The sequence below is a fragment of the Pristis pectinata genome, chromosome 4, assembly GCF_009764475.1.
Source record: "Pristis pectinata isolate sPriPec2 chromosome 4, sPriPec2.1.pri, whole genome shotgun sequence".
NCBI lineage: Eukaryota > Metazoa > Chordata > Chondrichthyes > Rhinopristiformes > Pristidae > Pristis > Pristis pectinata.
The window spans coordinates 95092790-95103995 of NC_067408.1; the positions used below are offsets into that span (position 1 = coordinate 95092790).

Sequence of the window (11206 nt, forward strand, 5' to 3'; positions counted from 1 at the left end):
TACAAAAGAAGCAAGCCCCACCTAAGAAAGGTGATAGGAATTTTTAAAGCATGCCCTCTCTCTGCAAAAGGAGAAAAAAATTAACAGCTATCTAAATCACAGCCTCTGACATAGCCAGAAGTGTGGAAATTTTAATGTTTCTGAATGTTTTGGAGGTACTTACAAAACAATTAAGCACTTTAAACAATTATTAAAAACTGTAAAAATATTTTATATCCATAAACACTTTAAAACACTTAAAAGTCCTTAAAATACCTAAAGATCTCAATTAACAATTACTTCATTCTCTCGTGGCCATATTCCTATATTAAAATGGATGGAGAATGATACCCTGCATCGCCTCTGACTTGACACAAAACTTTCAGATGAATTCCATGTCATTGGTGGTGGGAAAATTGTGACAACTTTTCACTCCTACACTGAACTCAGTGAGAAGACCAGCTTAAGAACACAGGCTACTGCCTAGAGCTGAATTACAGACTCAGGCTTCCAGACCTCAGCGTTAATATGTGGAAGTTGCTGTCAGCTGCATGGGGTAATATAGTCAAATGCTGACGATTTCACTGCCAATTTCCCTCAAATTCTGAGCTATTAGTTTAACTGATGTTGGGTACCCATGACTCCAATTGATAACTTCTTGAATATTAAGTGGCATTCAAGAGACTTTTAGATAGGCAAATGAATATGCAGGGAATGGAAGGATATGGATCACGTGCAGGCAGAAGGGATTAGTTTAATTTGGCGTCACGCTCAGCACAGACATCATGGGCCTAAGAGCCTGTTCATGTGCTGTACTGTTCTTTGTTCTATTAACTGAAGGTATAAAGTAACACACTTTGCTGTTTTTCTTCGGGTTATGAAATCAAATCTGAAATAATTGCACCTTATATAAAAGAAAAAATTTTAGGAAATCATAAGTCTCCAAATTTGTTTCAGGTTGTGGAACTAGCCCAACTAAAAGAACAAAAATAGTCGGGGGTGAAGATGCCAAGAATGGAAAATGGCCTTGGCAAGTTAGTCTGCAGATGGGATTGTATGGACACATATGCGGTGCATCCATCATCTCAAATCGTTGGCTTGTTTCAGCTGGCCATTGCTTCCAAGACTCTGACTCTATACGGTACGTTGAAATAACATCATTGCCATCTTGAAGATGTAAGAACAGCAAAGCTTATTTTCAGAAGTATTTCTTTAATACAACAGTCCTTCCCAATTTAAGATTTGGAGCTTTCTGACCAGCAGTGCTTGTGGTTTAATTTTAATTAGGGAGTTAAATTAATAAAGCTTCAATGTCAGAAGTGCTCAAATTCAAACAAACTACTTACAAATTCTTATTTTAATGCAAGAATGTAAAAAGCTAGAACCTTTAAAATATTAATGCCAGTTAAAGCAAACAAATGTATTTCAGTGTACTGTCGAACCAGTGCAAGCATGATGGGCTGAATGGCTTTCTTCATACAGCGTTGTTATATAATTCTATAAGCTGAAGGAGAGAGATGTTTAAAGAATTCTGTGAACTGTCAAACATATTCCTAATTTAGCAAGGGTTTGCTGAAAGTTCAGTATTTAGATACAACTGTCCATAGTCCATTTTGGAAGTAAATATTTTACTGTATCTGCATCTGGGTCATGCCAAGTGTGTGTATGGAGGAAATGCACAATCCCAACTAATGATTTTTGTCCATTAGCCTTAATAAATGGAAAATTATAGATTTGGGAGTCCAGTTTCCTGATGTGTCAGAAATTGTAGCAATGGAGTATTTAGAAGAATGAAGAACGATAACTTCATCCCAAGAAAGTTATATTCCATAAATGGAAGATCATGGAGGTCCCAGCTACCCATTGCGCCAGAACTGGAAAACAGGAAATAACAAATCTGCTCCTTAGAGTCATAGATTCATAGAGTTGTACAGCACAGAAATGGGCCCTTCAGCCCACCATGCCCATGCTGACATCTTTGCCTATCTGCACTAGTCCCACTTGCCTATATTAAGTTCGTATCCTTCTATGCTGTGCCTGTCTAAATGTTTCTTAAATGTAGCGATTGTCTCTGACTACACCACCTCCTCTGGCAGAGAGTTCCAGATATCAATCACTCTCTGTGTAAAATAAAAGTTTCCCTTCAAATCACTTTAGAATTTCTTCACCTTAAATTGATGCCCTCTGTTTTTGATACCCTTACCATGAATAAAAGATTCTGAATATCTATCCTATCTATGTCTCTTTTATATACCTTTTCAGGTCACCTCCCAGCCTCCTTCACTCCAGAGAAAACAAGCCCAGCCTATCCAATCTCTCCCCATAACTAAACTCCTCCAATATGGTCAACATCCTGGTGATTCTCCTCTGCATTCTCTCCAGAGCAACTATATCCTTTCTTTGTTGTGACAACCAGAACTGCACACAATATTCCAGTCTAACCATTGTTAAGTTCCAATATAATGTCCCAGCTTTTATGTTCAGTGCCCGACATCTAAAGGCAAGCATCCACATGCATTCTTCACTATCCTATCTAACTGTATATCCACTTTCAGGGACCTCTGGACGTAAACCTAACGGTCTTCAGTGACCTACCATTTATAGCATACCTCCTACCCCAGTTAACTTCCCAAAATACATCACCTTGTATTTGTCAGGACTAAATTCCATCACCAATGCTCCATCCAACCTTATCTGATCTATATCCTGCTGTAGCCTTAGGGAACTTTCTGTACCATCTACAACATCACAAATTTTTGTGTCATCCATAAGTTTACTAATCATTCCTCCTACATTCACATCTATATTGTTGATATATATCACAAACAACAAGGGTCCTAGCACTGATCCCTGTGGTAAACCAATAATCACAGACTTCCAATTAGAAAAGCATTCTTCGCTACACACTCTGCCTCCTATTACCAAGCCAATTTTGGATCTAATTAGCTAGCTCACCTTGGATCCCATATGCCCTAACCTTCTGGACCAGCCTACCATACAGGTCCTTGTCAAGTGCCTTCCTAAATTCTATATAAACAATGTCTATAATGTGCCTTCATCAATATTCCTAGTTACCTCCTCAAAAAACCTCAAATTAGTGTGACAGGATTCCCCACTCACAAAACCATGCTGACTATCCCTGATCAGCTGCGGTCTTTCCAAATGTACATAAGTCCCGTCCCTTACAAGTTTAAATAATAATTTCCCTACCGCTGATGTAAGGCTCACTGGTTTATAGATACCTGCTTCCCTTCTTAAATAAAAGACCAACATTAACTATCTTCCAGTCTTTTGCTACCTAACCTGTAACTAGTAAAGATCCAAAAATCTTTGTCAGCTATCTCCTTCCTTGCTTCCTATAGCATCCTGGGATAGATTTCATCTGATCCTGGGGTATTTTCAACCCTTAGACGTTCCATGGCATCTAACACCTCCTCCTTCTTAATATCGACATGCTCCAGACTTTTAACGTCCTCCCATCTCTGAACTCACTATCTTCCATGTCTTTCCCTTTGGGTGAATACAGATGAGAAGTATTCATTTAGGACCTTGCCCACATCACCTGGCTCCACATATAGATTACCCCTTTGGTCCCCAGGGGACCCATTCTTTCCCTCTTGGCTCCCCTCTTGTTCCTGATAAGCTTATAGAATGTCTTGAGGTCCTCCTTAATTATACCTGTCAAGGCACCTTTTAGCCCTCCTAATTTCTTTCTTAAGTTCTCTCCTTTACGCTCTGTATTCCTCAAGAAATTCATTTGATTCTAGTTGCCTATACTTGTCATGTGCTTCCAATATTTTCCTGTTCCTTGACTTATAATGTCCCAGTTTTCATTACAACCAATCTGATTTGACAGAAGGAATTCTCCTCCCAATGTCTATACTCCTAGTATAACCTTCGGTTCTGATCTTGGATATCCAAACTGTACATTTCAATTTAATTGTACAAATGAAACTTTAAATATGGTTTTGTTTATTTTCCTTTTGTTTTCATTTCAATTTTCTACCCTTTGCTGCTCACTTTGCAACCACTATCTACTTGATAACTCAGTGCGATGATGAATCACACTCCAGTACTTGAGTTAAGTGTAATTATAAATCAATAAACTTTGATGATGAGTGTTAGAACAGTTGATTGTGAGATATCTCAAAGCTCCATTACTGCTTGCACCAGTGTCCTCTCCCACAGATTCCCAACAGCAATCAAGATAAGCAATTTAACCTTTTTTTCCCCTAACCTAGCAGTACTGATATTATTTTTAGCATTATTCGATTATCTTCGCTGAAACAGCATAAGTATGAATGAGGATGGTCCAACTGAAGAAAAAAATCTCTTTATTGCAGTATCTAATTGTATGTATATTAATGATTAAACTTGTTCAATACTGAGACAAGTAACACTGTGAAAATGGCTAGTAAGTTTACAGATGACACCAAAATAGATAGCATAGTGGACAGTGAAGAAGATTAACTAAGATTACAACAGGATCTAGATGATCTGGGGAAATGGGCCATAGAATGACAGATAGAATTTGACTTGGACAAGTGCAAGGAGTTGCATTTTGGACATTTAAATCAGGGCAGGACTTGCACAGTAAATGGTAGGGCCTTGGAGAATGTTGTAGAACAGAGAGACCTAGGGATACAGGTCCCTGAAAGTAGCAACACAGGTAGACAGGGTGGTGAGGAAGGTGTTTGGCATGGTCGCCTAGCTACAGGAAGGATGTCATTAAGCTGTAAAGGGTGCAGGAAAGATTCACAAGGATGTTACTGGGACTGGAGGGCTTGAGTTATAAAGAGAGGCTGGAAATGATGGGACTTTTTTTCCTGGAGTGTAGGAGGTTAAAGGGTGACCTTATAGATGTTTATAAAATCATGAGGTGTGTAGATAATGTGGATGGTCACCGTCTTTTTGCCAGGGTAGAGAAGAGGGCATAGGCTTAAGGTGAGAGGGGAAAGATTAAAAAGGGACCTGAGGGGCAACGTTTTTACGTAGAGGGTGGCTGGTATATGGAATTACAGTGTTTGAAGGACATTTGATCAAGAACTTAGATAGAAGAGGCCAAGAGGGATAAGAGTCAAATGCAAGCAAATGGGTCTAGCTCAGATAGACATCTTGATTGACATGGACAAGTTGGGCTGAAGCACCTGTTTTCATGATGCATGACCCTATGACCCTTCAAGGTCTCTTTAAAGTTCCCACTTTGATAACTTGACTTTTTTAGAGCAAACACATTATCCAATTTTCCTATACTCTGCTAAAATTTATTCAAGATAAAGTGGTATTCAAACCCAGGACCTGGTCTGGATGGCTCACTTACTTATTAGATAAATCAATGTGTCAGTGGATGAGCAAGTTTGTATTATTTAATGGAATTTCCTTATTTTTATAGATATTCCACATCATCAGCTTGGACTGCATATCTAGGCTTGCAGTTAATGAATAGAATGAACTCCAGGATAGTGACCAGATCAATTAACAGGATCGTTACCCATCCCAAATATGATGAATTCACATCAGATTATGATATTGCATTGTTAGAGTTGAAGACACCAGTCTTCTTCAGCGATTCCATCCAACCTGTCTGCTTACCAGCCACTACTCATATCTTCAGTACCACTGCAAACTGCTATGTCACTGGCTGGGGAGTCTTGGGAGAAGATGGTATGATACTTTATAAAAGGTTGTTGAGAGATATAAATGACCTGAGGGTTAATGCATTGAAATTCTATGTGCATTTGTATTAAAAATGCAGGTAATTCATCAAATCTTTAATCATGAACTTTCTAGTTCTTGTTTCTAGTTCCTTGTGACCAAAGGATTATTGAATTGACCCTACATTTTTTATTAAACTGACTGGATAAAATGTTCATTTGTACATTTAGGCATACTTAGGTGAATTGTATTATCATTTTTTTATATATTGTATGTTAATTATTAAAAGATTCATTGAAAAAGCAAAGATGTATGTAAAAAGTGACATCCTAATATTTTAGCAGGAGGATATCCTGTAAAAGAGCTTGCCTTCCTGTTGGTATATTGGTTTTATGTTACTGAAAGTCTAATGGAAGATCGGAATCTGTGTTAAGTGAGACCTGGTCCCTGGTTGTGTGGTAGTATTATGGTCATGTTACTGAATGAGACAATGTGAGAGAGAAAAATCAGCATAAAAAATATCTGGAAACAAAAGATAGGTTTTCAAGATCACTTTTTATTTATATCTCTTTGACCAATAAAATGCTCACGTGCCTCAGGATCTCCTCATCTGCTGCAGTATCAATTTTTTGTTTGTTGTAAATCTTGTTCATAATTGGGCAGTATCTTTGTTTCTAGATTTTCTTTACTTATTTTTAAGAAATGTGTGCTTCCCACTTCCCATTTTAACTTTTTCTCTGAATTTACAAATTTCTAGAGAGGAAACATTTCTTGTCACAAAATGGTAATTTTCTGATGGGGCTGAAGCATAACATTTGTTTCATTCCTTCTCAGGAGGTGAGGACCACCTGGATGTTTTAAAGTGCATTTTAAAAGAGGGTAGAGAGGCACAGTGATTTAGGTAGGGAATTTCAGAGCTTATCTTGGAAGTGGAAGGAATGGCTGTCAGTGATGGAGTCATTAAATTCAGGAACACCTAAAAGCCAGAATATGAGGAATATAGACAACTGGGAGCATTACCAGGCTGCAGGGGAATACAGGAAAGGAAACACATTATGGAGGGATGTGAAACAAAGGGTGTTGGAAGCAATGTTGGTCAGCCAGTCCGGGGTACTTGGTTTCATTAACCATCTGATTATATAGGAGCAATTTTGCAAAATGTGACCAAAATGTGATTCAGTTTGAGATTAAATTTGAATGTTCAAAGACTATAAATTTAAGTAAGACAGACTTAAAAGGATTAAGAATTAAATGATCACTGTCAACAAAGATTGAACTTATGATGGGTATTAGGTACACATGAACAGTGAAAAGTATTCAAAAATGTATTTGGTACAAATACAACGGAAAAACCAGTGCGCACCCCCTGAAAGCAAAGGGCCCATTTGTAGAGTTAAATAATTTTGATTATGAAAAGAATTAAGAGATGGTGACTAGAGTTTAATATTGTAAGAGGTGACAGAATCAAAGGACTTAAAATGATGAGTGGATTGGAAGGGACATGAACTATTTCCCTTGTTGTATCAATCCAGATCAAGAGGAAATAATCTTCGGGATAAGGCAATATATGAATGAAATCTTTCCATAAAATGTAGTGCAAAGGGTTGCTGGTGCATGGTTAATTAAAACTTTTAGGACTAAGATCAACAGATTTACTCAGTAATCAGGGAAAGACAGATAAATGGAATTCAGGTACAGATTAGCCAGGATTCAGTTGAACAAGCTGGATAAGATGGGCCTCTATTCTGTTAAAAAGGGAAGGTTAGGACCTGTCCTGATAAAGGACAGTAGGTACGGCTGCTCGGACAGGAATCCAAGTCTAAAGATCATAAACATAAAACACTCACAAATAATCTAAAAAGGAATTCAAGCAAAATTTTAATTTAGGATGGTAAGAATGTAGTATTCATTGTCACATGAAATGGTTGAGCAAATAGGATAAACATTTTTGAAGGTTAGTAGATATTTATGCAAATAGGAGGGCACATTTTCTAGATATCAAATTCAATATAACAAATGACTACAACATCTGGACCCTTAGTCTTATTTTGAAGCCACTATTTTAAAGAATTCTTATGGGCTGTAATGCAGGGAATGAAAGAGTCTAATTCTTTACTCTTTAAACATTTTGCAGTATGAAATAAGAATTGGGACTTACACACATGGTTAAGGTCAAAACTAAAATAACATTGAAATAATTTAGTTTTTAAATAAGAATTAGTTTTTCATTATCTTAAGGTCATGGAATTTTAATTTGTTACCTAGGGTAAAATAATATGCACAAAACTAGTTTCTCAGGATGAGAGCAATGTCAGCAGTAATTATTGCTTAGTGTTTTGTTTATATGAGAATCAGTTCTGCCTCATTTAACAAGACTTAACTTTCACAAGAGTTATTACAGCAAAAATAGTGCATAAAAAGTTGAACTTGTCAATTCGATGATTTCAAATATTTCGATGTGTGGGGACTTTTAAAACACCCCTGTAAATAAAAGCATCACTTTCAGAAACATCTTGATTTCCTACATTTAAATACACATGTGCAGCTTTAGAACTGCTGTATGTTTTGAAGTGTAATAATGATAAATGTAAACAATTTTACCATTATTATAGTAAACCTAGACTATCATATTTAGATGTCTTTTATTGCGGTAAAAGTGTTTCATGAGTCCTACCTTACCAGGGACTGAAATGATGCAAGTCAATATGAAATATTGGTCAAAAGTGATGTAATTAATGAAAGAAAATGGGGAGACCAATTGACAGTTTCTGCATTAACTGGAGAATGTAAGAAAATAACTTTTTTAGTTTGAGAACATCTGATACAATGGTTCTATGGATAATATTTGGTAAACAAAACCCTTTATGTTTGTTAGGTGAACTAGCAACAGTTCTTCAGGAGGCTAGTGTGAAAATTATTCCTCTTGGTATTTGTAATAAGCTGTATGAGAACTCTGTGACTTCCAGAATGCTTTGTGCAGGCTATCTTCATGGTGGAGTTGATGCATGCCAGGTAAGAGGCCACTGATTTCAGTACAGGTAATTAACTTTCAGTACAGTACTTCTACAATATGGAATTACTCATTCTATTTTTAGGTCCTACTTAAGCTTTTACTCTCTATTTTCTAAACAGAAGACCAATCTTAAGTCAGATCATGGCTTAAAAGAGGAACTTGATTTTGCATTCACTGCCAAATCATGTATATTTTTATGAATCATTTGTATATTCTACATAAGAAAACAATTTATACACCTATGCTTCCAATCAGCTATTTGCCAAAATTATTGCTATAAAGTAAAACATTTATATAGGGCTTTGTATGCATGGTCCATGGTCAGTCACTTAAATTCCCATGTTAATTAAACCATGTACATTTGACATAGAACAGTGCCACATTTGTAGTCTTACATAATTGGACCAATTGGGCCCTGCTATTCTCCAGGATCACCTTGAACGCAAAGATAACCCCAAACTTTTCTTCTCCACTAGAAACTGTTTCTTAACCAGCACCTCTTCCATGTTTGCATTAACCTATGCAAGGAGCACTGATTGTCACTAGGGTTGTGATCATCCGTTTGTCTGTGCCTGTCATTTTCCTTCCTTTTCTCGGGACACCAGACCAAACACCCCTTAACATTATCTCTGCTCTAGTGTTAATGTTGCATCTTTTTCTAGAGTCTCTTCCAACTCCTTTTGTGTTCTACCCGAGATCATCTAGTCTAGTTCTTGTTCCTTTGGTCTTATTCCCACCAAACTGCTGACTCTGTCAAGTTGATATTTTTGATAGTCCCCACTGTCTGGATACTGCCACAGCTTCCTATATGTTCCTGCCTAGACTACAATGACTGCACGTTTTCATTCATACAAAATGGAATTGTCATCAACAGTTAAAATACTGAAAATAGCTAAAATATCTAACAATTGATTATATTATTGTATAGTTAATGGTAATTAAGTAATTGTAACTTTGAAAGACAAATAATAGACATAATAGGTTACAAGAAACACGACTGAGAAACCCTGCCATGGTCAAACATAAGATGGTCTTCAGAAGCAGGGAGCCATTCTTTTAGGGCCTGATACTGGAAGGTGGTTCCTAAACTTGTCAGGTAACTGTGAAAGTAGTAAACTACCTCTAACTTTCCTTGTTGGCCTGGTCTGTAGCCTTTGATATAATTGATCTTTCAGCTCCTCACCACCTTTGTGCAGTGGTGGAACTATGCTTATCTGGCTCCATCTTTTATGTTGATGTAACCAGAGCTATCTGCAAATCCTGCTCATACTGGATGAGCACATATTGTAACACATAGACTAAAGACATGTTGTATTTCCACCATCCACTCCATTGCTCAACCAGTGATTTCATACTTAACTCTTCCTGCAATAGCCTTGAGCTGCTTATAACTTGTACAGTATGTCATGATTGATCCCAAGATGAATTTCCAATCACATGTCTAGCTAAATAACAAGGTGTGTACATTTCTTTCTCCATGATGAAGCTTGATTTTGCCCCATCTCAGTTCACCTGTGAATAAAATTGGATTTAAATCTTTGTAATCACTTGCAAGACCCCTATATTCCACCCTGTGGAAATTTGACTATGGCAGGGTTTCCCCTGTTTCTTATAACCTAATATGTCTCTTGGTTGTCTTTTAAAGTTACAATTACTCAAAATCTGTTGTCTCCATATAAATCAGTATATCGTCAGATATCATGAGTGCTGCTTGTTCTGTAATTGACCTTTGTTTAACTTTTATTCCAGGGAGATTCTGGAGGTCCATTGGTTTGTCTGGGCAAGAGAAGAAAATGGTTTCTCGCAGGAATAGTTAGCTGGGGAGAAGGATGTGCTCGACGTAATCGTCCTGGAGTTTATACTCGTGTTTCTAGATTTTCTGACTGGATCAAGCAACAAATCAATTGAAACTTCAGTTCATTCAATGAGGGTATTCATCCTGCTTCCTCAGCACTGTTTTTCCACTTGTGACTCTCAAGCGAGCCTGAAGCATGCTTATTGACTGCATAAGCTATCGCTTGGAAGATTCAACAACCAGTAACGGGCATTATCAGAACAATCAAAACCTTGGTAGGAAAAAAAATACACAGAACAATGGTTTATAGATTATGAATGTTTCCTACTGAGAAATTTTCATAAATGAATTGAGTTATGCTATAACTGGCATATTATAGTCATAAGAATAGTATCTTTATTATTAGTCAAATTAAAAGATTTTATTACAGTGCAATATCTATACAAGTTTTATTAAGATTTTCAAAATAATTATTTTAGAGGTTTCTGTATACAATTTCTTTAAGACACTGTGTAGCACTGTTACACTCAGTAGATCAATGAACTTTACTGTTTAATAGAGTTATGACAATGCTTTTATTTTGAACTGGTAATCACATTTTTGAAAAAAAAGTTTGACAATTATGTTTGTAAATGTGACCTGATATGTCATTCATAATTTATAAATAATTTCATGCCAAATCTTTGCATAAAGGTTACAAGTATTTTCAGAACCTTTTTCAGATTTCCTGTCTATTTTAACTTGCACAAAGCATTAACACAACA

The 11206-nt window shown here is 36.7% G+C and overlaps 1 protein-coding gene across 1 annotated transcript in view; it reads left to right on the forward strand.

Moving 5' to 3' along the window:
• Positions 1-10673, forward strand: part of LOC127569668 (uncharacterized) — a 114175-nt gene extending 103502 nt beyond the window's left edge. Inside the window, exons 32-35 of the mRNA XM_052014469.1 lie at positions 937-1120; positions 5372-5643; positions 8510-8646; positions 10397-10673. Of these exons, the coding sequence (XP_051870429.1) occupies positions 937-1120; positions 5372-5643; positions 8510-8646; positions 10397-10555 (752 nt within the window). The 3' untranslated portion in view covers positions 10556-10673. The remainder of the gene's footprint in view (positions 1-936; positions 1121-5371; positions 5644-8509; positions 8647-10396) is intronic.
• Positions 10674-11206: the final 533 nt, after the last annotated feature.